Raw genomic sequence first — 26,322 nt, forward strand, 5'->3', positions numbered from 1 at the left:
TCAGACATAATTCCTCGTTTTGGCCTTCCCACCTCTATACAGTCTGATAACGGACCAGCCTTTATTAGTCAAATCATCCAAGCAGTTTCTCAGGCTCTTGGTATTCAGTGGAACCTTCATACCCCTTATCGTCCTCAATCTTCAGGAAAGGTAAAATGGACTAATGGTCTTTTAAAAACACACCTCACCAAGCTCAGCCTCCAACTTTAAAAAAAGGACTCTGTCAAGAATAGAGCCCCAAAACTCACCAACCAAACAAGTAATTACACTGAACCCCCTTGGACACTCTCTAATTGGATGTCCTGGGTCCTCCCAATTCTTAGTCCTTTAATACCTATTTTTCTCCTTCTTTTATTTGGACCTTGTGTCTTCTGTTTAGTTTCTCAATTCATACAAAACTGCATCCAGGCCATCACCAATCATTCTATATGACAAATGCTCCTTCTAACAACCTTACCGCAAAATCTTCCTTCAGCTTAATCTCTCCCACTCTAGGTTCCCACGCTGCCCCTAATTCCACTTGAACCAGCCCTGAGAAACATCACTCATCATCTCTCCATACCACCCCCCAAAATTTTCACCACCCCAAAACTCTACCAATATTTTGTTTTTTGTTATTTTTCTTATTAATATAAGGAGACAGGAATGTCAGGCCTCTGAGCCCAAGCTAAGCCATCATATCCCCTGTGACCTGCACGTATACATCCAGATGGCCTGAAGTAACTGAAGAATCACAAAAGAATTGAAAATGGCCTGTTCCTGCCTTGACTGATGATATTACCTTGTGAAATTCCTTCTCCTGGCTCATCCTGGCTGAAAAGCTCCCCCACTGAGCACATTGTGACCCCCGCCCCTGCCTGCCGAGAACTACCCACTTTGACTGTAATTTTCCTTTACCTACCCAAATCCTATAAAACGGCCCCACCCTATCTCCTTTCACTGACTCTCTTTTCGGACTCAGCCTGCCTGCACCCAGGTGAAATAAACAGCCTTGTTACTCACACAAAGCCTGTTTGGTGGGCTCTTCACACGGACACGAGTGAAAGTTATTTCTTCCTAAGAGGGACGCTTGAGAGCTGATAGGACTGCTGGAAAAGATCCCTTCGCTACCGACAAGTGGTCACCTGAACAGTGTTGCTGTAATGGGTGGGTCTTTCTCTGGCCTCCCTGAGCACCTCTCCTTCCCCACCCTGCCACAGGAGGAGCTGCCTCTGCCGCCCCACCAGGCAATGCTTTTCTCCCTTTCTCTCCTTTCTCTTTTCTATTTTTTCTGTTACTCAGGGTAACTGTCTGCTCTTTCATTGTGCCCAGAGACCACATGTTGAAAAATGTCCTTGGGAGCTTGAACTTGTAACCACATGGCAGTTCTTTCTCTTGGTTTCCACCATCCAACAGATAGGAATTTGGGGGTTCATGTCATACTTATCCCTAAAAATTATCTTGAACAGTTAAAAGACTTTGCAAGCTCAGAATTGGCTGCTCTAAAATCCTTCTGGGAAGAACAACGGAAACCAGCCAATGCTGTAGCTCAATAGCTAAGGCTTCACCACTTTACAATGGTGGCCCAGGGTTCAATCCTGGCTTAGGGAATGAATCCTTTCTGGTTTAAAATCTGTATAACCTTTACCACTGGTTAATTCTCTTCCTCTCCACAAACCATCTTGAACTTTCCTTTCTCTGAGCAAAAAATATCGGCTGTTTGGCATGGCTAAAGTCAGGTAATAAGATATTTAAAAGGATTTGAGTGCTATGGTTAAAAGTCAGTTTGTTCAAGCTCTAACAGCCTGGAACTCCTTGGGAAAAACAGAGGAGACATCAAAGACCCCCTTTTGGTAAAACCTCTGTTTTCCTCATAAAGCCCAAGGAATTAAAGTGGATAGATCCATCTCAAAATCTAAGGGTCTGTTCTATTTTTCATTGCATTATCTGATGTTTTTGACTTGGAGGGTATCAGAAATTACTGTACATTATGAGAGAGCTTTGATGTGTGACTAGGTAGGAAATATAGTTTCAGGGATAGCTAATGGCAGTTATGGGAAGATCCTCAGCTCTTTGCAAGTTTACATTAGAAAAGCATGCTCTTGGCCACCTAGAAGTTATGAAAATGTCCCCATTCCCCACTGACAGAAAAGATTCCTATAGGAAATGGGCTGATTTCCTCTTTTTGGGATAGAGGATATGATATGAAAATGAGACCCTTAATTTCGGGGAATCTGTTTTTGCCTTTCAGCTGTGTCTGCTTAATAGGCCCTAGAAGCTGCATACTTTGAAGAGAAACTTAAAGTAGCAAATGAAAAATTTTACAAGTACTGACTCTTCTGTCTGTGAATTTATATGTGCTGTGTGTGTGATATGAAAGAGTTTTGATTAATAGGTTTAAAAATAATAAGAGCTTAAGTCAAATATTCTTGGCAGAAAAGTAAAAAGTGTAATGCTTTTTAGTTCATGTGACTTAAGTAATCCTTGGGAAATAAAAACAGTTGTACATGCTAGGTATGTAAAAAAAGTGAAATGTATTTTTGGTAAAAGATTATAAGAAGTCATAGAAATATGGCTTTTTCTGCCTAGATTAAAGGGTTAAAGGATTGTTTAAAGTTAAATAAGATAAAGCTGAAGGTTTCAACAAGTTGTGGAGGATTTGTGAAAAATTAATCATGTAAAAGAAATTCTGTGTGTGAATATATTGGCTAAAGTTAAAGGGGTATCATTCAGTTTTTCCATAAATTGAACATTAGGATAAAAGCACAATAGGTTTTTCTTACAGCACTGATCTGCTCTTTAATAAAAAGTTTGTAAAGAGTTATAAAAGGTTTATGAGAATCCTACCTTATGGTCAAACATTAAAATTGGGTAGATATGTCTATGAAGGTTTAACATTAATAGTACACTAATGTAAAAGTGAAATTTGACTTATGTAGTATAAAAGTCATACAGGAAGCATTGTCAAACATAAAATGGTGTTTGGCTGTCTTTGGGCTCTATTTGTATAAATACATTAATGGTATGTGTTCCAAAATTATATGAAACTCCTATAATTCTGATAGGACTTAGTGTACATTATCAGTAATAATTGTAATTGCTATGTTAAATTAATGTGTGCCACAGAAGTAACATATTTATTTGTCAATTGTGTTTTTGACTGTGGCTGCCCTAAGACTTTACCATCCACAGACAATTGCTGTCTTGTGTTGATCCTCTTCAAAAGGTGGTTTTATAATCAACTATAGGACTTTAACAGGTATTCTTGAAAGCAGGTTTCTGATAACTTTGGAGATTGTGACATTAGAATAGAGGAAAATACTTTCAGGACTCTCATGGAGAGGTGAAATGTTCATGTATATCAAACAAAGCAGGAGTTAACTGCATGGACTGAATAAAAGACCGAAGTAGTCTTTTTTAATTTTTTGCTTAAAATGTTGCTGATCCTTTGTTTTGTTTTTTCAGAGTCAAGGAAACTTTTCTTTTGAGCTATTAGTATTTACAGCTTGTAGCAATTAAGTCAAGTATATTCCTGTGAAAAACTTTGGAGCACATTTGTTTCCCTCTACCTGATTTATCCAGAATTTGGAGATTATTTGTGAATACTCTTAACTTATGGCAATATAGTTATTTGCATAAGTGCAATAAGAATCTGTTTTCTTTTGCAACAGGACACAGTTGGAGAAACTGGTTATTTTTACCAAGGCTTTGACTGGAATGTTGTGCTTTCCTTTAAGAAATCAAACTTAACTGGTAGAGCCAATAAAAGCCCCCTGGGAAAACTGACATCATACCTTGTCTACATAGTCCCTGTACAGGGTTCCTGACCTGTGGTAAGTAAAATATGTCATTTTCTGACAGACCCAGGAGCCTGAGTTACCTAGGGACCTCAAGAGGAGAGGCATTTACTCAACTTATTGGTATTAGAGGGTACAAACCCATGGCTGGGCTTGGCTTTGAAAAAAAAATTCTTATCTGAGATTCCTTTTATGGAACAAAGTTTTGTCAAAGCCAATTTAAAAAGTCTATGTGAAAAATAATTATTTTTGCTGCACTTTATACAAATAATCAGGCCAAGTACAATAAAGCAAATCAGTCCTACCATGATTTGTCTTTAGCAAAAATGGGAAACTGGAGAGAGAAAAATTATGTTTCAAGAACAATGGTATAGCTGTTATTATATTCTAGTCTCATCAGTTGTTTTAAGCTTTTCTTCCTGCACTTTAGATGTGACCCTGCTCATTCCAACCAATGATTCCTGCAGCTCAGAAGAAACAAGAGGGATGGGTAATATTAAAATCTGGATGAATATTCTAATTCTGGGCTCATTGGAATCAGGTAGTGACCCCATATCAGCATGGTTTCAACAATTGCCAGGTTCATGGAAAGCCTTCTAATTTAGTTTGCTTGGGATAATTTTGCTTATTTTTCTTTACTGTTGTGGAACATATTGCCGTTGTACTCTTTGTGTAGGAATACACAAAGGGTTGTGCAGGATAAGCTTACCAAATGTTTTCTTAAATTAAACTCTTATTAATCTTTCAGATATCACTTTTTGTCAGAACTCAGAGTTATGAATGGCCCTCACCATACTGATGCTTTCTGACTGAGCTCCTCTCTACCCTGAATACAAGAGACCCTAATAGTTAATCAGAAATATCATCACCCTTAATCAGAATGAAAAAGTTACAGAAGATGGATCTTTGTCTCTCTGCAACCATTAAGATTAAGAGTTCTCTTACAAAAGGGAATGGGGAAATCTCAGAGGCGTTTGAACCAGAGAAATTTATCTTGAAGAGGGGCTGGGTAAAATAAGGCTGAGACTTACAGGGCTGCATTCTCAGACAGTTAGGCATTCTAAGTCACAGGATGAGATAGGAAGTTGGCACAAGATACAGGTCATAAAGACCTTGCTGATCAAACGGGCTGCAATAAAGAAGCTGGCTACAACCCACCAAAACCAAGATGGCAATGAGAGTGACCTCTGGTTGTCCTCACTGCTACACTCCCACCAGTGCCATGACAGTTTACAAATGCCATGGCAACATCAGGAAGTTACCCTATATGGTCTAAAAACGGGAAACTCATAAATAATCTACACTTTGCTTAGCATATAATTAAGAAATAACCATAAAAATGGGCAACAAGCAGCCCTCAGGGCTGCCCTGCCTATGGAGCAGCCATTCTTTATTCGTTTACTTTCTTAATAAACTTGCTTTCACATCACTCTATGAACTCGCCCTGAATTCCTTCTTGTGTGAGATCCAAGAACCCTCTCTTGGGGTCTGGATTGGGACCCCTTTCTGGTAACAGAGACAGGCTTGTTATGAGGCTGAAATGAATTAATATTGTCAAAGGCTTAGAATAGTGCCTGGCACATGGTATATACAGTGGAAGTGCCTATTAAATAATTAACCTCTCAAAATGTCTCCAAGCCTCCCAAGATTCACTTGGTTATTGTATTGTAAGTAATGCAAACAAGAAACACATTCAGCTGGCATCTGAATCTCTGAAGTGAGTGAATCATGATGAATACAACTGATTAATACAATTACTATTCATTTGGCATTTTATATTTGCAAAGACAGGCCTAGTTAACCAGAATAATTCTTGTTGATTTTTCCAGTACTCTTTCAGCCAGGATTTTCCAGTGTGTTGACTTTCAGTCTTCTTTGATTATCGTTTTATGGCTATTTCAAGACCACAATTAGCACACCATTATTGTGTGGAAAAGAAAGAGAAAGAAGTTAAAATGAAAAACTATTAGGTTTTCTTTCCACTAGCTACTCATACTAAAGGTTAGTGAGGGAAGAATATGAAATTACTTTCAAGAATAAAATTAGAATTGTCTTTGAGTTTACTTTAAATATTGAAATGTAGTTATAATCCTTTATCTTTCCTGCAGGAAGGTGTCAGGCAGGAACAAGGGTCAATAAAGTACTATTTGTTAAATAGTACTTAGAGAAACATGAAGTTGTCAAAGTTGTTTGAACCAGAGTGACTCCGTCTTGGATAGGGGCTGGGTAAAATGGGACTGAGACCTACTGGGCTGCATTCCCAGGAGGTTAGGCATTCTTAGTCACAGGATGATAGGAGGTCAGCAAAAGACACAGGGTCACAAAGACCTTGGTGATAAAACAGGAAGTGGTAAAGAAGCTGGCCCAAACCCACCAAAACTAAGATGGCGATGGAAGTGACCTCTGGTCATCCTCACTACTCATTATACACTAATTATAATGCATTAGCATGTTAAAAGACACTCCCACCAGCACCATGACAGTTTACAGATGCCAGATGCCATGGTAATGTCCAGAAGTCACCCTATATAGTCTGAAAAGGGGAGGAACCCTCAGTTCCAGGAACTGCCCATCCCTTTCTTGGAAAACTCACGAATAATCCACTCCTTGTTTAGCATGTAATCCAGAAGTAACTATAGGTTACTCAACTGAGCAGCCCATGCTGCTGTTCTGCCTATGGAGTAGCCATTCTTTATTCCTTTACTTTCTTAATAAACTTGCTTTCCTTTTACTCTATGGATTGACCTCGAATTCTTTCTTGTGCAAGATCCAAGAACCCCCTCTTGGGGTCTGGGTCAGGACCTCTTTCCAGTAACGAAGTAACCATCTGCTATCCAGAAATGTCCTGCTGACCCATTAGTCACCCACTGTCCACCTAAGGGAGTGGCCAAGATTGAGTGGTCTCTAACTTCCTCCATGGCAGGAAGGAGGACAGAGGGTTTGATGGGTACCTCCTCACGATGAAAAGAGGGTTCTGAGGACAGTTTCCTTAGCCAGTGTTGGGGGAGAAAGAAATAGGGGTCACATATGTCTCAGGAGTAGCACCAGCTACTCTGTGGCCAAGTTATCTCAGGATAAAGAGCTTGTGCTCTGTCAACTTTGGCCATCTTATTGCTATTAAACTGGATCATGGAGGAATTCATTGCATCTGTTTTGCAGGTAAGTTCCATCAGTGGTTTGGAACTTTTGCTGGCAGATCTAGAGTGGTGGAAAATTTTCCCCCTCACAAATTCTGTGAGAAGAAGGGGAAGAAAAGGAATGAGCAGGGTAGCTGTGTGGGGCATTGGGCAGCCTTAGGAGTGAAGTGGTGGGAGCTTCCCCTCATAACGGAAATGAGTGACTGAGGAAAATGTCCCAGTCAGTCGAGGTTTATTAAGTCAGCTTTAGGGCATGTCCCTGAAAAGCAATGAGCCACAGACACATCTGTGGCTGTTTCTACAAAGAGGCTTTCAGGAGGTTGGTATTTATACATTTCCTTAAAGTAGGGAGGCAGGTAGGGAGAGGGGCAGGTAGGCCATAGAGGAATGGTTCCATCCTTGTGAGACTTTAACTAGTGCCCAGTTAAATTTACATTTTACATATGATAAGGTGAATGTTTAAAGAGAAAATGGGAGTAAAAAAAAGAATCAATTATGCAGGCCTCTCTGAGTAGGTGGAGGAATGACTGATCTTGTCTTTATTCTGTACATTGGGAAATAAGCTTGCAATCAACATTATAAGTGTGGAATCAGCAGACTTTAGTTTAGAAGCTAAGCTTAGATTGTAGACCTCAAATTCTTGTCTACAGGAGGCCAGCAAAGAATTTACTTATGAATGACCTGCAGGGGTGGTCCTTTGTAGATAACTGAGGCATGACGTATAATGCTTGTAACAGCTATTCATCTGGAAGAGGGTGTTGCATGACTCAGCCTCCAGGCTTAGTCTTCCCTTTTGCATAAGGATTTTGGGGGTCCTGAGATTTTAAAATTTCCTTTCCCTTTACACCCTCATGTACATCTGAGAGTGAAATCTCTTCTTCTTCTCTTCCCCTAAATTGAGTGCTATATGCCCATGGGAAAAAGCATCACATATTCAATTAAAAGCAGCTCAGAATGGGTGTCAAAGGAGCCTGAAATGGGTGCATTGAGGTGTTCCAGTTAACCAGAGAAGGCTCAGTGCTGGTGTGTTCCTGCTGGCAGTAGCAGAAGGGAAGTGCTATGTGACGCTCCTGAAATCTAATTGCTCCAGGTGCATCGACACAGGTGCTCCATTATGCTGATGCATTTTCTTAATGTGGGTCTTTATTTCCTCTGGGTTTTGAAATTGCCTTTTGCAAAATTTTAACCCCCTTCTTTGAAGTAAGAAGTAAAAGGGCTTTGTGTTTTACCACCTCTGGGCATGGAGGAGTTAACTCTTTGACAGAGACCTCAGGAAGGGTGGAAATCAGCAGAGAGAGAGTTAGGGGCCTGCTGCTGGGAAACTTTCTTCCTTCTCATTCTTCTCTTCAACGTTCTGCCTCTATGGCAGGAGTCCCATACTTGAGTATTAGTAGTGACTGATAATATTATGAATACTGAACTAGTATTATTGATTAGTATTACTAATACTAATAATATTACTAATTACTAGGCACATCCAGGAAGAACGCAAGCCACAGACACATCATTACTACTATGAGTAGTAATTAGTAGTTACTAATAGGCATGACAGCTGTTTTGAATGAAGTAGAAGCGAAGTGAAGGTCTCTAGAAAAATAAGTTTTCACTTAAAGACATCTGTGAAGATTTCTTACCGAAAACCATCAGCGGGAGCTCAAGCCAGATGTTAGTGAGCCGGTAGACCAGGAATGGCGTGATGATGCCACCAATGTCACACATTGAGGAACAGATGTGGATGCCAAGATTCCTAGAATGCAGGAAACTGATTTAACTTGTTAACTTATCACAGTGCAGTAGTTATCTCCCATCCACCCCTGAATAAACACTTCCTCAAATAATTAAAATGTTCAAGAGCTATAGTGTACACTGCTCAGGTGACGGGTGCACCAAAATCTCAGAAATCACCACTGAAGAACTTATTCATACAACCATATACCACCTGTTTCCCAGAAACCTATTGAAATAAAAAAAAAACACCAAAAATAAAATGTTCAAGAGTTTAAAAAAACATTCACGTTATTTTCAATGCACAATATTTTATATATATATATATACATAATTCCATTCATATTCTGTCATTCTTGTTTTGTATAAACCTTAAAATTTTTTTAATGATGTGAGGAGCAATTGTTTCTTTTTACTTCTATCACCTGGCTTCCCTAAGCTGTTTCTATGGACCTGTTTGTGCTGTTCCACAACAATCTCCCCTGTAGCCATTGGGTAATCCCTGTCTTGCAATTCAATTTTCTGTTCTCACCATGGCCTCTGTATTTTACCCCAGCCTGTAAGTGTGAGAGGTGAACTGCTGGGCCTGGCTGGACCTTTACGTGTTCTTACCTTCCCTTACACTGTGTTTTGAAGGTAAGATATCCTTTGTCTGCACTTGTGGTGGTTCCAGCCAATGAACAAATGTCTCACCCACCCTCGTCATTCTAAGGAAAATGCACTCACCTAATGAATGTGGGGTACAGCTCAGCATTGACCAGGCAGACTATCTCATAGGCCATTGTGATCCCCATTCTTCCCAAGCATGAGATAATAATTTTTAGCCATTGTAGATCTAAGAGGGAAAAGAACAGTACTTATCCGTATACAGATGATTCCTCATCTTCAGACAGTGCTCCAGAGTGGGACTGTAAGGACAAATTCCCCATCCCAGAATGGGACAAGAAAGAAAAATGACTTCTTCTATAGGCTCATGTTAATGTCAGCAGATTCTCACGTTTGTTCATCTTAACCTCAGACACAATGCTAATTCTCTCTTTTTTAAAAAAGACATTTTTTTTAGAGCAGTTTTAAGTTCACAGCAAAATGGAGAGGAAGGTACAGAGATTTCTCACATAACCTCTGCCCCCACACATGCATTCCACCCCCCACTGCCCATCATCGACATTCTCCACAGAGTGGTATGTTTGTTACTTGATGAACCTTCAGTGGCAACGATAATCACCCCAAATCCATAGCTGGCATTAGGGTTCACTCTTGGTGGTATACCTCCTGTGGGTTTGGACAAATGCATAATGACCTGTATCCACTATTTTAGTATCATATGGAATAATTTCACTGCCCTAAAAATCCTCTGTGTTCTCTTAACTTTAGACCTCAGTTGTTAATGACAACAGAGTTATACCAGTTTCCAAAGCTGGGCCAACTTTAGTCTATAGAAGTCAAAGAAAGAGCAAAATATGGGCACATTTAAACAACTGCTAATAACAAAAGGATTCAAACGAAGCTCCATATTGCTAAAAGGATTCTCTTATCCAGGTATTTGTTCCCCTTCGTTGAGGAAGCATTTTAAAAGGAAAAAAAGGAACTGAATAGTTATTTATGGATGGCATTTACTTACATTTTTCTCATTTATTCTGCAGGTTGATGCAGGGAGGTCAAGAGAGTCCCCAATTAACACCCAGGAAGGGCTGGAGTGAGACCTTGACCTGGGCCTGCTTTACCCAAGGCCCATGCTCTCTGCTCCAGGTCATCTTGATGGCCTGTAGCATGGGGCTGTGAAGTCTCTCTTGTTACATCACATCAAGGAAAAATTGGGTACAATTTTTCCTAAAGGGAGGCTGGCCATATGAATTTGCTCAGAAGGGTCCCAGATACTGCCCTCCAATTTGTCTTTCCAAATTGATTTGGATGACAAATTACATGGTTTTCATATCAATGGGCCGTGACACTCCCTTTCTCCAGGGTCTTGGAGATAAGACTCCAACTTCACCTGAAACTTACCACCAGGTATAGAAACTGAGGCCAGACAGGCTGCCCCTGCAACCATATTTGATGCAGCCCAAGGGTAACGGCGTCCGATGCGGTCGATGGTGAGGATGATCATGAAGGCAGCTGGGAATTCAACCAGGGCAGAGTAGAAGAAATCCAGGTAGATATTGTCACCTGCAAGGCCCATGTGCATGATGAGGCCCTGGTAGAGCACAGAGCTCGTGAACCTGAGCAAAGAGGAGAGTTCAGGTCAAGTCAAGCACCAAACACAGGGCACCAAAAAAGACAGGCTTCTGGAAAACTAATGTGGACTGTAGGTCACCTTTCCCTGTGACCATCTCCTTGCTAGTCCCCCATCCCACTGCTTTTATAATCTCTGATCTACTTCAGTGGCTGGCTGTGGCTGGGTAGTTTCCAAAAACCAGGAGAAGGGAAGAAATTGGAATAGTTAGAACTAATTAGAAATTACGATAATGTTTCCTGGACAAATTGAAAGCCAAGAAGAATGTCTTAATGGAATGATTTATTTTATTTATTTATTTTTTGAGACAGAGTCACTCTGTTGCCCAGGCTGGAATGCAGTGGTGCAATCTTGGCTCACTGCAAACTCTACCTTTCAGTTTCAAGTTATTCCCCTGCCTCAGCCTCCCTAGTAGTTGGGATTACAGACGTGTACCACCTGCTAATTTTTGTGCTTTTAGTAGACATGGGGTTTTGCCATGTTAACCAGGCTGGTCTTGAACTCCTGGCTTCATGTGATCTGCCTGCCTCGGCCTCCCAAAATGCTGGGATTCCAGGTGCGAGCCACTGTGCCTGGCCAATGGAATGATTTATTTAGTAAAACTATATCAAGTTATTAGTGGTTGTGAATTATTTCTCTCTTTGGGGTATTCTAGTGCAATTGGGATCGAAAGAACTGACTACTTAATTCAAATTTTAGGAAACCAGAAGACCAAGTGAGTACGGCCTCCCTTCTTGATGACTTCTCTTCTGGCCCGTTACGAACAACATTTGGACAATGTTTCTAGTTTATTAACTAAACATAGTCATTACATGTAATGGAAAATATGAGGATAATCAACAAAAGTCACAATTACTCAGAAAAGGGAAGAAGGATAATGAGGCCGAATTTCAAAGCTGCCTCTCCTGTGCACTATTGTAAAGGTTGCTAAAGTAATTCCTGATGAGCTTTGCTTTTGTCAGTGATTGTAAATCTCCATTTGCCTGGGTGGAGATCCAATGTGCCCTGAAAAGATGCATTCCCCGCTAGAGAAAGCATGGCTTGAAGCTCTGAGAGCAGCCTGTAGATAGCAAACACAATAAAGATCAAGTCACTGGGCTGTGAAGCCACTGGAATTATTCTTGTTCAGAAATTTATTTTTTCTCCAGGTAGAAAAGAAAAAAAGGAAAGAAAAGGCAATCCCCCCACAACCCTGTTTTTTGTTTGTTTGTTTGTTTTTTTGCCAGTTCTGTACTACAATAGAGATCTACATGCATCATCAATTAAGTTACACCAATAGTTCTCTAGTTGGGCTATGCATTTGAATCACCTGGAGAATTAAAAAACTATTGGTTTCCAAGCCATACCCTAGACCAATTAAATCAGTATTTCTGGGGGTTTTGGCTTTGGTATTTTGTAAGCTCCCAGGTGATTCCAATGTGAAGCCGAGGTTGCCATTGCCTTGATCTGTGCTTAGGGGCTACACCGATCTTAATATTTGCCCAAGAAAAACACGATCAGGAAAACCTACCAGACACAACCAACATTGCTGGCCACCGTCAGTGCTAATACCGGGATGAGGTCATGTTTTCTTCCCTTCCTTACTATGGATGACTGTGATTAAAACAATTTGGAGGCATTTCAAAGTGAAAAATATTCCTTACCAGTTGTACATCAATATCATAGTATGTTTCCTTATCTGAGGAGTTCTGACCAAGTCAAGAAATGAAGGGTTCAATTTCTTGCCAGTTTCCTCTTCAAGTCTCAGGCGCTAAGAAAAGGAATAGAAAGGACGGCTTTGTATATTTAATGCTAGTGTCCCTGGGTCACATAGGGAATAACAATAATTTCTTACCTGTCCTGAGCGCCCATCTCATGCCCAGCACTAGAGCAAGCACTTTCCATACTGCGTCCCATTTCATTTTTTTTTTTTTTTTTTTTTGAGACGGAATCTTGCTCTGTCACCCAGGCTTGAGTGCAGTGGTGCAATCTCGGCTCACTGCAACCTCCACCTCCTGGGTTCAAGCAATCCTCTGCCTCAGCCTCCTGAGTAGCTGGGATTACAGGCATGCACCACAATGCCCAGCTTTTTTTTTTTTTTTTCCCCGAGACAGAGTCTTGCTCTATTGCCCAGGCTGGAGTGCAGTGGCATGATCTTGGCTCACTGAAACGTCTGCCTCCCGGGCTCAAGGAATTCTTCTGCCTCAGCCTCCTGAGTAGCTGGGATTACAGGCATCCGCCACCACGCCCAGCTAATTTTTGTATTTTTAACAGAGATGGGGTTTCACCATGTTGGCCAGGCTGGTCTCAAACTCCTGACCTAGTGATCTGCCCGCCTTGGCCCCTTAAAGTGCTGGGATTACAGGCATGAGCCACTGCGCCCAACCAATTTTTGTATTTTTAGTAGAGGTGGGGTTTTGCCATGTTGGCCAGGCTGGTCTCGAGCTCCCAACCTCAGATGATCTACCTGCCTCTACCTCCCAAAGTGATGGCATTACAGGTGTGAGCCACTGCACCTGGCCTATTTTCGAATAAGCTTAATCTTCTCTTTTCTACCCGCTGTGGAATGAAAATGTTTGAGGTCAACGTGGTGAGATCTACTAAAGGCAAACAATAAACACAGGTAATGAACACCTCTGTAACTGGATTCTATTTAAGAAGGCAGGGGATTGCTTAAAAGCTTTTCAGCCTGGTGTGGTGGCTCATGCCTGTAATCCCAGCACTTTGGGAAGCCGAGGCTGGTGGATCACCTGAGGTCAGGAGTTCGAGATCAGCCTAGCCAACATGGCGAAACTCTGTCTCTACTAAAAACACAAAAATTAGCTTGGCGTGGTGGTGCTCGTCTGTAATTCTGGCTACTAGGGAGGCTGAGGCAGGAGAATCGCTTGAACCTGGGAAGTGGAGGTTGCAGTGAGCTGAGATCGTGCCACTGCACTCCAACCTGGGCGACAGAGTAAGACTCCATCTCAAAAAAAAAGCTTTTTGGACAATTTCTATCCAAAGTGTTTACAATTCTAAGAAATCATGTGTGTTTAAAGAACTGCTTTACTGATCTAAGAATCTGACCTGAGGATGGTGAATATGCAGATGATGGGGGTGCTGGGCACCTGGGCATAGGAGACTGGTGAAGGCTTAAGTTGCACAAGACAGAAGCTCCTCACGTGACCTTTAAATGATTTCTGGTTCTCTTTTAGTTTGATGGTTTCCACCTGTTTGAAATATTCTCCCACGGAACCACAAATCTTAGTATATAAAATTCTCTGTTGCATTCCGCTACAGGTAAGCCAAAATGCAAGGGGGTGGGTGCTTCCATGGTTCCCCGCTGAGATCATTGGCATGCATGAATCTTACCAGAGCCTCCCTTTTCTCCATCCCCTGATTTGATACTTAAGGCCCTGGCTCACCTGAAGGGAGGCGGGTAGAGATTTTCCATTTTTCTTTGCAATGTGCTTAATGATTCTCATGGCTTCAGCATTCTTATTCTGGGAGATCAGCCACCTGGGAGACTCAGGTATGCACCTAGGGTACAAGGTGAGCGGAGGGCAAATCTTACTGAATCCTCCTTACCCCATCCCCCATTTTTTTATAATCAGATTTCTCTGAGGATGTTAATACAGTTGGATCTCCAAAGAAAATAACACTTGTGTAGGGGGATATGTGGTTCTTTCCTCCCTCAAATGCTAAATCCCTCCTCAGGGATTTCTAAGCAGAAACGCAGGAAGCAAGCTGCAAAGCAGGGTGCGGCTGAACATCCAGCTCCTGTTGCAAGGAGGAGAGGCAGGTCCCTCAGGGTGGCCCTGGGCTTTGCAAAGGCCTGAGAACTGGCAGAGGGGTCAAGGACTGGATGCTGGAGTATGCAAACCATTGTGGGGGTGGGGAGCAAGTATGTATATGTGTTACGCTCAATTTCCCAAAGGAATGAGATAAGAATTTGAGGTCAGAGGGTGAGGTAACTGAAAAGCGAGACTTCATAGTTTGAGCTTGATGTAGCAGGGCTCGGGGAGCTCTTGCAAGTTTTTGAGCAAGACTAGAACTATTGACTCTGTGTCTGGAGGGAACTCTGAGCAGCTGGGTTCAGGGTGAATGAGTTCAGGGTGGAGGTTCAGCGGGAGGAGAAACTGGAGAAAGGAGATAATAGGGCTGCTGCTGTGGCAGTTATGGTGTAAATGTAGGAAGGCCCCAGTTGGGATCATCACTCTGGGAGCGAAGTTGCTCTGAGAGGCAGGGCTTGAAAGGAATTTGGAATGGATGTTTTTGTGGAAGTGTAATGGAGACAGCAGGAAGGGTCACTCTCAGGGTATAATGGACTGAATGTTTCTGTCCCCGCTGAAGCGCATGCACTGATGCCCTCACCCCCAGTGTGCAATTTGGAGTTGGGGCCTGTGGGAGGTAATTAAGTTTAGCTGAGGTCTGGAGAGTGGGGCCCCCAGATGTCCTTATAAGAAGAGGAAGAGAGACCAGAATGTTATTTTTTCTTCACCATGTGAGGGCCCACAAGTGGGATGTCTGCAAGTCAGGAAGTGGGCTCCCATCAGGAACAAATCTGCCAGCACCTGGATCTTAGACTTCCCAGCCTCCAGAACTATGGGAAATATGTTTTTAAGTACCCGGTCCATGGCATTTTGTCACTGCAGTCTGAGCTGGTAAAACACAGAGTTTTATTGGCTTTTGGATAAGAAACAGGCTTCTGGGAAAGAGTTGAGATGTTTAATTCTTAGGCAAGACAGCCATGGGAAGAACAAGTGGGTAAATCCAGGAGAAACTAAATAAATGGGTTGTAGCATGGGAGAAAGATTTGGTCTGATAATCCAGTATCCCCTTTGCTTTATTTCAGATAATCTCACATTAGGGGTTTCTAAGAGTTTCTGGTATTTCCCATGTGTTTCCCTTGGGCAGGGATGACTAATATATTTTACTTGCCTTGGTAACTCTGATTGATTGGTATGGTCTTTCTGGAGTGTCGTGTTGGCCTTATCTGTGATGAAGAATACTGTGATTCACTGGGGATGTCTGCCTTGGGCATGAGTATTGGGAAATGGTGACACAAGTGCCATGCTCTGCTTTCTCCACCCTAAAGTTTCCTCTGAGTGGGGAGAGAATAGTAATAGTGATATTTTCAGTCTCTTCAAAGGGTCTACCGTCCAAATTGTACCACAGCTGCTAGAAGCTAATTTAAACACAAAATAAATAATGTGGAAATGTAAGATCCAAGTCATAAAAACTTTAAGCCCAAAGAGAAAGGACATTTGATTTACAGACGGAGAGGTGAAGCTTGTGGTTTTTATTCCTGAAACATGGAATTGGGCTCTTTGTGAAATGGGTCTGGAGAGTGAAAGCAATCTCAGAATCAGAAAGATAGTGTGCATTAAGGAAGGTAGACTTCTTAGCAGAATAAAATACTTTGATTTATTTCCTTTTTATTCCAAATGGACTTACCAGTAATAGAGCAAGAAGAAGAAGTTGGGCAGAGCAACTGTGAACTGCAACCACCTCCAGTGAGGAAGTGCGTAAGCCACCCCAGCTAGCACCAGGAGCCCAACTGTATAGGCAACTTGGTAAAAAATCCCCACTGTTCTCCGATATCTCCGCCCAACAAATTCTGTAACTGCAGAGAGAATTGGAATGGTTAATGCAATTCAATACAATAATGAGTTGGCTGTCCAGCTATCAGGAAACTAGAACGCCAACCTCAAAAATATAGACAAATTCTAGAATATTCTATGCAACTCTCTGAATATTTTTAAGTGTTTTTTGGTTTTTATTTTGTTATAACTATTGCTGTTTTACTAATTAATAAATCTTATAGTCCCATTGTAGATGGGATGAAAGGCCTGCCAACATAAGCAAACACATTTGATTTATAATTTTCATGATGCAATTGTATTTCAGATACATGCAAGATTTTGACCTAGAGTAGTAACTCAAGACCTGAACAAATGAATCAAACATTAAATTTAGACCGTAGATGATTTTTATGTAAATGAACACCTGAGTATAACTTGTTCTCTTACACAGGTTTAACATTTATCTTGCAAGTCCTATCTGTTTATTTGTATAAATGGCTTGGTAACTTAGCAGAGGGCTGGAATCAGCTAGGGCTGGCTGGCAGGAACTGGTTTTACATGCTGGGGAATTTTACAAGCTGGTGGTTCAACCCGTTGGTATCAGCCATAGTGAGAATATTGCTATAAAGATGCTATGATGTTAGAAGTCAAATATTCTCTTATAGTATATGGAACTTAACTGTAACTCTGGCTACTAAGGAATAGGATGTAAGTTATATTCCTGGTCCTAAAAATGGCTGGCTGAGTAACCTAGGTTGACTACAGTACTTGTGTTTTCAGTTTCCTTATGTGTAAGTTGAGGATAATTGTAGTTCACTAGAATAGATTTTTGCAAAGTGTTAAAGTCCTTTATAAATCTACTATATCTCTCATCACTGGTTCTTCTTTATGAATAGGTCTGGTAGGATGAATTTTCTTTCCACACAATACTCCAGGGTACAGAAAACAAAAATTCCAAAAAAGTTATATAAGAATCTCGGTGGCATTATGTTTACCCTTGTTTCTGCCTTCATTTTTTTAGTTTATAAGGAGGAATGCTGAATGAGTTGATATGCTTTTAGGAATTCTTTTGATACAGAAATAAAAAAATCTCTCAATTTTGTCTTGAAGCTGGGTCCATTTTCCTGCATGCCACCCCCCACCTGACTCTATTTTGGCAGCGAGGTTGCTTTGTTCTCACAGCTGCAAGCACAAACATTCTTACTCAGGATGTAGCCTATTAACCAGCCTGCTTTGCTGACCAGTCCTTGGATTAAGCGAAAAATTAACATCCACGTATAGGTTGGGGAAATGGCCATGAGAACTCCAGCTGCAGCATTTATGAGGACTGTAGTTAGGAGGCAGAGCTTACGGCCAAACCTGCAGGAAGAAAAACAAAGAGAGGGAATCGAATTAATTTTGATTTGTGAAGATTGTAGAAAATGCATGGAAGTTATGGAAATCTAAACAAAGTTAGAGGTTAACTTTAAATTTTATAAATCCAGGAGGCACAGACTGATAGCCACAAAGGGAATCTGTGACTCCAGGTCCAGGTAGCACTTTTCATCAGCACACTATGTGTAAGTTTTCAGCATGATAAGCCCCATTCATCCCAGGGTTCAAGTGCTTTATCAGTCCCACACTGTGGCAGGTATTCAGGGAAAGAGTAATTCATCCAGGCCATCCCGTGCTGAATACCCTATGGTTCTATCTAGGTCTTACATCACCATGTGAGCTGCAGCCTTTGCACTAACAATTTCAACCAATTATCCACCCAAGAATGTTTTCACTTTTTCACTTTGAAAACAAAATTCAGTGTTCAGTATATACCCCCTTTCTTTTTCAACAGTGCTTTTAGGCTTTGTGAAAATTGTCTTTGGTGCCACACATGTTACTATCCTATGGGGGCCTCTGTTTGGAGCACCCTGGGAAGACAGCTTCCACACATCAGATTTGGGAGACTTAGGTTTATTCAGTTTAGGGATTTGGAAACTTGTCCCAGTACATGGAATAGAGGAAAACAATTGGCAACCTGGGTTTCATCATGACCTTCCTACTTACTATGATGTTGGGCAACCTATTCAACCATATTCAGTGTCTTCATCTGGAAAAGACCCATCTGACCCAGCTGAAAAGAGGATTAAGTGAGATATTAGAGGTAAGGAGCTTGGCACATAGCCTGCCTCCGACCCCTTCCTTCCTTTTTTCCTTCTGTTTGCAAACCTGGCTCAGCTCAGAGAGTTGACCTGGGGCCCAATACTGTTATTTTCACCATGTCCTGGTTTTCTTGTAAAAGACACCCTAATCCACTTAGTGGATATTTAAAAAAATTCTTCACAGAAAACAATGTTTATTTAATCTTTGTTTTTCCACTTCAATTGGAAGGATGGCTTTTTGTTATCAGGATTGCTCCTTTTAATGGTGGATAAACATTGTTTAATTGATGCTTTTATTATTATGCAACTATATTCTAGTGAAGGTGTCAAATACTAACCATTTCAAAATAATCCACATTATTAATAATTATTTTGGAAGAGTAATATTTTAAATATGAAATTTTAAGGTTAAGCAGTCACATTGGTAATTAGTATTAACTAGTAAATTTCTTAAGTCTTAAAACTCTGTTTTGACCATGTAATTTCATTTTTAAAAATTTTTACTTTTAGTTCTGGGGTACATGTGCAGGATGTGCAGGTTTGTCACATAGGGAAATGTGTGCCATTGTGGTTTGCTGTACCTATCAACCCATCACCTAGGTAACGATGTAATTTCTTAATTCTCAGTCAATGGCTCCCTGCTGTAAATATACAACCTCTTGGCCTCTAATTCAAGGCCTTCCAAAGTCATATCTCAACTTAATTTTTTAGCATTTCTTCCCACATTTTCCTATCCAAACCCCTTCCTTTACTCTCAAAGAGTATATAATCTATAAACATTGACTCAAATGGTACTTCTTCAACTTTCAAAACTGCTTCAGGCACACAATAGAACACCACAGTAGTGCCCCATGTAGATGGACAAAATCTTTTAGGTGATGAGAGGGAATATTCATCTTCTGAAACTCAGAGCAAGAAAATCAAATCCATGATGTGGAAAAACTTCACTGGAGACATGTTCCACATAGGGAAGCAATGCTACTTAAAACAATAATAAGGCATGGCTAGAATAAATTTGGGGAATCTGGGATAGAGGTCTCAGACTCCTCCTACCCCTCAGCAGGGCTATTTAAATGGTTAAATGAAAAACAATCAGAAGAAACAGGACAGGAAGGGTGGACTCCCCATACTGCTGGCTTGGTAAGTCTTTTAGCTACTTGTGACTCAGAATGTGGCTGAGGACTATTAGTATGGGCTTGGGAACAGCATCACCTGGGAGCTGGTTAGAAATACAGAATTTTGGGCCCACCCAGATCTGCTGGAACAGAATCTGAATTTTAGCAAGATCCCCAGGAGATTTATATGCAACTTAGCATTTGGGAAGCAGTGCTTTAATTTCACAGAGCCTCAGTTTCTTCATCCATTGTAAATTATGGATAATGAAATCTACTTTAAAAGGCTCTCGTGATCCTAAATGAAATATAACAAATGAGGATGCCCAGTAAAGTGACTAGTACACAGTAATCAGTGGTGAACGTGTTTTGGAAGATCCCATATAGTTGGGTAAGTATGACTGCAACCCACTGGGACTTTTAGTTCTGCTTTTGATGCAGGACAGGCAAGCACCAAAATTGGGGCTTAGCCCGGGAGGGTTCTTGGCTTTGCCCAGGAAAGAATTCAAGGGCAAGCTGGTGTTGTTAAATAGCCATTTTTATTGAAGCTGCAATGTATAGCAGCAGCACCTCTGTTCCTTGTGGAGCAGGGATATTCCATAGGCAGTGTGCCTGGAATAGCAGCTCAGAGGAGTCTGTTCTGTACTCATATTTATTTTTAATTATATGCAAATTAATTTCAATTATAAATTTGATTATATGCAACCCACTTTTAATTATATGCAAATTAAGGGGTGGCTTATGCAGAAATTTCTAGGAAAAGGGTGGTAACTTCTGGGTTGTAGAGTCATTGCCATTAAAAGGGGCTGGAGATTGCCATGTTGCCATGGCAATAGTAAACCGACATTGTGCACTGGTGGTCATGTCTTATGGAAAGCTGCTCCTGCCTGGGACCTGTTTTAGCTAGTCCTCAATTTGGTCTGGTGTCCAAACCCTGCCTCCAGAGTCAAGTCCCTCCTCCTAGCTCACTTTGATCTAGTTCCATCACAACACATAAAAGTAGGGTGCTGGCTCTTAAGAGCTAATGATCAGACTTACAGAAAATTTGCAAGCAAATTGTTAGCATAACCATTATTAAAAATTAAATTATATACATTTACAACTAAATTATATTGAAAGCAAGTGTAATATGCAAAACATCACTTTCCAATGATTTTACTATATTTGGCCATCTGTGCTTGTGAGGTTATTTACATCTACTGTATCTGCATGGTGGAAATGCTGTGTAATGGTGCACACTTCTAGCCAACTCTATGTCCTGTGATGTCATTTTTGTAGGCTGAAGTGACCCCAGTGGGTATATTTACACCAGGGCAATCAATAAACACTACAAACTGGGGCTTTCCCTCCCAGAGAACTAGTTGTTAAGCATTTACAAGCATGACACAGTAAATATAGCACTTATGGCCACATGCAGTGGCTCATGCCTATAATCCCAGCACTTTGGGAGGTCAAGGAGGGCAGATCACCTAAGGTCAGTAGTTCAAGATCATCCTGGCCAACATGGTGAAACCCTGTCTCTACTAAAAATACAAAAATTAGCTGGGCATGGTGGTAGGCGCCTGTAATCCCAGCTACTCAGGAGGCTGAGGCAGGAGAATTGCTTGAACCCAGGAGCCAGAGGTTGCAGTGAGCCGAGATTGCACCACTGCACTCTAGCCTGGGCGATAGAGTGAGACTCTGTCTCAAAAAATAAAAAAAATGAAAAATATAGTACTTATAATTGCTGCTCGTTAGAATTTAAAAAACCCTGGGATTGGTGAGGAATTGCTTTTTTTGTCTCAGGTGACACTCAAAATCATTGATTAGGAAGTTATGGGTTATACTTGGGTCCACTTTTAGTCTTATTTACAATCTTTTCATAATGCCTTACTGTTTTTTTTTTAAAATTATTCATGGAAGACAATGTGTTTTATTTAAAGTTGGCTTAATCTGTGAATACAATGGGGATCCATGACATTCTTGTCCTATTGTATAAAATCTGGAAATTGTAGGCATTAACTATACAAAAAACAAATTGCTTTCTCATTTCTTTAGGCTAGGCTTCTCACTCCTGCATGCAGGCACAGAACAGAAGAAGGGCAATGACCGGCCAAGCTTCAGATGGTGTAAGAAAAAGAAGTCGAGGCATGGAGACAGCCTTCGGGGGAAGAATAATGAGTACTTACCTTGACAGAGGGGATTTCAACAATAGGAACAAAATAATGAGATCACCTAAGAAGGTGGATAATTGACCGGGGCTTATAACACAGGAATGCACTGTCAGTAGGGATTTATAACCAATCTCCTACTTGTTGAGTGGGATGTGAATAATTAACTAATTTCTTAACCCACTGAGCAAGGGTTAAAGACGGAGTCACCTGTTTACTCACAGCCTGTCAGGGAGTGAGTGTTAGCACCTCTACCTGGTGGTGGAGGAGGGAGTGCAGAGAGAGTGAATGCTTGCAGGGCCAGAGCTGCCCAGGGGTGCAAGGTGGACTCCGGACCTCCCCTTGTTAATCTGTCTCTCCTGACTTAATGCGTCATCTTTAAAGAATCATCCTCAATTCTGCAGCAATAAAAATAAAAACAAATGACCTTCCCTTTCACCTTGCAAGCCTCCCGCAGAAAGCCCCAGGAAGAGCCTTGTCAGGGCAGCTGAGGAGACAATTAATAACCATGGGTGATGGATGAGGTGCATGTGGCCTGTGCCTCCACTTTTATCCCTCTTCCCTTCTGTTGCCAGTTGGGCCCCAGGCCCCTGTGAAGTGCATATGCCTTGGGGGTGTGATATATTAAGCCATCATTATTCATCTTTAACACATTTGCAAGTTTTAATTCAGCCTAAAATAATACAATCAGAGAAAATGTTCTACTTGCATTTAACATTATACTCACAGGTTTGGATTATATCATAGATGTAGTTGGGGATGGCATGGGAGGGCAACAAGCATAAAATGCATTGACTTTACCATGTATTTCAGTTATATATTTATATTTTACATGTAAATTCATAATTATATATTTATATCTAGATGAAATGATATGTTTGTGTATTATATATAATAATCTATAGTTATGTATCACTATCTCACTAGGTGATTGCTGATTAAGGGGACTACTACTACCCACAATGTTGAACACAGTGCCTGGCCATGGAAAACACTCAATAAACAGTGTTATGAATATTAAAGAATTAGCCCTGATGGCCAAGTTATCTAAAGTGCCTATCGACTATGAAGCAAACTTTTTGGTTCCTTTTCCTTTTGAGGACTTCTAAAAATGTCTCATTGGTCATCAAGAGAGCAAAGCTGCATGTTGTAGGAAACTTGCAGCACAGTGAGTGTGGGATTCCAAAATGCTGGATAAGTAAGAGGTATAGCAATAGCTTGATCCGTACAAACACTGACTACTAGCTTGCTGAAGACAAGACTCATCAGAGAGGCCTCTCGTCATCTCTCCAGGGACAATGATATTGCAGAGGTGGACATTTACCCCTCTTGTTGTAGGCAGACCATGTTTCCCTTTCTTTAAGTTATGGCTTCCACACATATGGTCATATATGGCCCCAGGAACCCAATTCAGGACTCTTGCAATCCCACGGGTATTAGGGAGATTCTACATCGGGCCTGGTGCTGGGGGATCCGAGCATATGCGAGACAAGCAGAGGATAGGATTGAGCTCAGAGGCCCTGAAGGCTGATGGCCAGGTGGATGGTGATAAGGCCAAAAAATGAATTGGGAATTACAAAAGGGATGAGATCATCTGTTACTCTCCCTTCCGACTTGAAGCTTCTGCATAGCCCCCATGGAAGATTTGCTGTGTAATGTTGAAATATCTGTCTATGACCCCAGAGAATTTGAAAATAAAGACATTGGTCATGGTTATCCAAGCAGCAGAAGAAATTTAAGGCTGTAAAAACACCAGCATGAAGGCCAGGAGATTGTGGTCTGTGTGCTTGGGAAAGGATGGGATTCAAGCAGGGGCAGGTGCATCCAAGTGTTCTCCAAACTTTGGGATTGTTTAAATTCCACCACAGGTGATTCAACCTACCTGTCTGCTATGTAGCCGATACTCATAGAGCCAATAAAGAATCCTACATTCACTGATGACTGGAATAGGTCCAACATCCAGGAGTTGGCACATACCAGGTTAAACTGCCAGCAGGGGAGAAGTGTTCCAAGTTGGGAGAGAAAGGAAATGAAATCCTGTTACAATCCTGTTGGACATAACTCAGCTAGGGTACTCATTAAATATTCCTTGAATTGAACTGTATAGTTAAGTGGCAATAAGCCATTGTTTCTTGATCATGCCAATTTTCTTCTTCTCTCTCTCTCTTTTTTTTTTTTTGTGAGACAGGGTCTTGCTCTGTCACCCAGGCTGGAGTACAGTGGTGATCATGGCTCACTGCAGCCTCGACCTCTTGGGCTCATGCGATCCTCACACCTCAGCCTCCCAAAATGCTGGCATTATAGGCGTGAGCCACTGTGCCCAGCCTCAGTTTTCTTTACACAACCAAAAGGCTTGCCCTTCCATCTGGCAATTTGTCATTAAGCTAAAACTACAGCATTGGCTAAATCAGCTGAAACTGGGTAATTACTTATAGACAAATTTATTTTTTCCTTTCTAATTTCAATGCACATGCAGATAGGTGTGTGGACGTGATACAATGCAGGCACCAGGAGGTTGGGCCATTTAGCATCTCCCTGCCATCTGTTTAATAAAAGGGGATTAGGAGTGACTGCTGAAGGCTGCTGCATTTGCTCTTATTTGGAATAAGAGGAGGTGGTCGGGTGGAGCAGGGGCTGGACCAGGTCAGGAGACCCATCTTTTAGGGCTAACCCTGCTAAATTACTCACTGTGTGGCCTGGGGAAAAACTCTTCTCTGCTTGGGGCCTCAGTTTCCTCATCTCTGTAGGAAGCAATGAGATTGGCCATGTGAGAGAGCCTCAGAGAGTTTGTGGTGTGAAGCCCATGAGCTGCCACATTTCCTGTAACTCTCCGACCACTTTAGACCCTTCAAATTAGACTCTATCTACCCATCTGTTCACACAGAATATCTTCCCATTGTCCAAGCAGTCATTTTAAATTAAACTAAGCAACTGGCTCTCTCAGTATTTTCAGGATAACTTAATTCCCCTATTTTGCTTTGCTTTCAATAAAAGCAAGCTCCATTTTTTGTCTTTTTTTCTATTATATTTACTGGAATCAGGCTTCACGAATAGCTTTTGATGTCATCTGTAGTTTTTAACAAAATAATAGTGCCATAGCATGATCTCCAGCCCCAAATGATTCTATATGAACACTTTGAGGAAATTAAAGAGAAAAAATAGGTATCGAGAGAAAAGCACATCCTATCACACAGTCAGGCACAGTTCAGTTGAGTTCCACGGGCTTTCAGGTGTGTGTGGGCATCTGCGGGATGGAGGAATAGAGGGGGAGGTAAGGCTTCCAGAAAAAGAGGAGGATCCACAATATCCCTATCTTGGCAACATTTCCAGGAGTCCTAATATGCTTTGGCCTGTTCCTTATTGCTGGGACATGCACAAACTACAATCATTATTGTCAGCATCTGAGGACGTTTTAACTAATCCAGTTATTCTCCAGACAAATTAGAAGCTGCATGTTTTCATTTGGAAACTAGGATTTTGTAAGATACATGCAGGCCAAAGAGCATGTCCAGGCAGGGTTTATAAGAGCCGGGCCTTCCCTGCTTGCTTCCTTGAGAAAATCTCCACCATTTGCTTCTCCATCTGAGCCCTGAGCTCACTCTCTTACCTCGGTGACGATGGACGAGCCAGGCGTCTCGTACACCCAGCCGTCCCGGCAGGGGCCCTGTGGCAGGCGGCTCCTGTTGGTGTCCAGGCTGGCCAGGGGGTCCACGCAGTCGAAGGTGCTCTGGTTCCAGTCCACCTCGTAGCGCCTACACTGTCTTGGGGAGGCTTCGCCCGCAGGTCCTGGGCCCGGCACCGTGTAGTTCAGTTCCTCTGCAGGACTCCAGCCGCAGCGCAGACTCAGCTCGGCCACTCCGGGGCTCCGGCAGCGGTGGTCAGGGGTGAAGCCCAGGAAGACGATGCCCACGTAGATGGGCGCGAAGGTAGCCGAGAGCAGAGCCAAGAGGAAAAACATTTGCTTCTGGAAAAAGTGAAACTCCCCTCCATGCTCCAAGACATCGTCCACGGTGGTGGGCATGATCCTGCAGGCAGGAGGGCCCGAGGCTGCCCGACGTGCCCGGAGCGAGGCTGAGAGCGGCTGCAGCCAGCTCAGCACAAACCCTGGCCAGAAGTCAAAGAGGGGAGTTTACCTCTGCAAGTGACCAGCCTTCAGGGCAGGCCTTTCCTTGGTCCAGCTGACTTCAAAGGTGCACCCCTCCAGCGGGGGTGCGTGTCCTTCTGCACTTCCCAAATGCCCTGAGCTCACTCCCAGGATGCCTGTCGTGTTTATTATAACTGGTTCTCCACAGGCTTGTCGGTGCTCCACGCCAGCAGCACAAACAACACGCCCTCTGTGTCCCACCGCAGGGAATCTGAGTGCTGGCCCATATCACAGCCCAGTAATCTTCCCGTAGTGCCCCGAGCAGCCAGGAACTTAATATACTCCTATCTCATGCGCACCGCCAGCTTTTCTTCAAGGCCCTATGGAGAAAACACACGTGTTTGGCCACAAGGCCCAGCGTGATGTG

The 26,322-nt window shown here is 42.0% G+C and overlaps 1 protein-coding gene across 1 annotated transcript in view; it reads right to left on the minus strand.

Annotated features, from left to right (window-relative positions):
* Positions 1-26,110, minus strand: part of SLC22A2 (solute carrier family 22 member 2) — a 46,904-nt gene extending 20,794 nt beyond the window's left edge. Inside the window, exons 1-9 of the mRNA XM_003807401.5 lie at positions 25,419-26,110; positions 23,694-23,797; positions 17,619-17,773; positions 16,287-16,455; positions 14,255-14,369; positions 12,515-12,621; positions 10,643-10,857; positions 9,365-9,473; positions 8,548-8,660 (exon numbers count right to left, since the gene is read on the minus strand). Of these exons, the coding sequence (XP_003807449.3) occupies positions 8,548-8,660; positions 9,365-9,473; positions 10,643-10,857; positions 12,515-12,621; positions 14,255-14,369; positions 16,287-16,455; positions 17,619-17,773; positions 23,694-23,797; positions 25,419-25,832 (1,501 nt within the window). The 5' untranslated portion in view covers positions 25,833-26,110. The remainder of the gene's footprint in view (positions 1-8,547; positions 8,661-9,364; positions 9,474-10,642; positions 10,858-12,514; positions 12,622-14,254; positions 14,370-16,286; positions 16,456-17,618; positions 17,774-23,693; positions 23,798-25,418) is intronic.
* Between the last annotated feature and the right edge of the window lie 212 nt (positions 26,111-26,322).

The sequence above is a fragment of the Pan paniscus genome, chromosome 5, assembly GCF_029289425.2.
Source record: "Pan paniscus chromosome 5, NHGRI_mPanPan1-v2.0_pri, whole genome shotgun sequence".
In the NCBI taxonomy this organism is placed as follows: domain Eukaryota; kingdom Metazoa; phylum Chordata; class Mammalia; order Primates; family Hominidae; genus Pan; species Pan paniscus.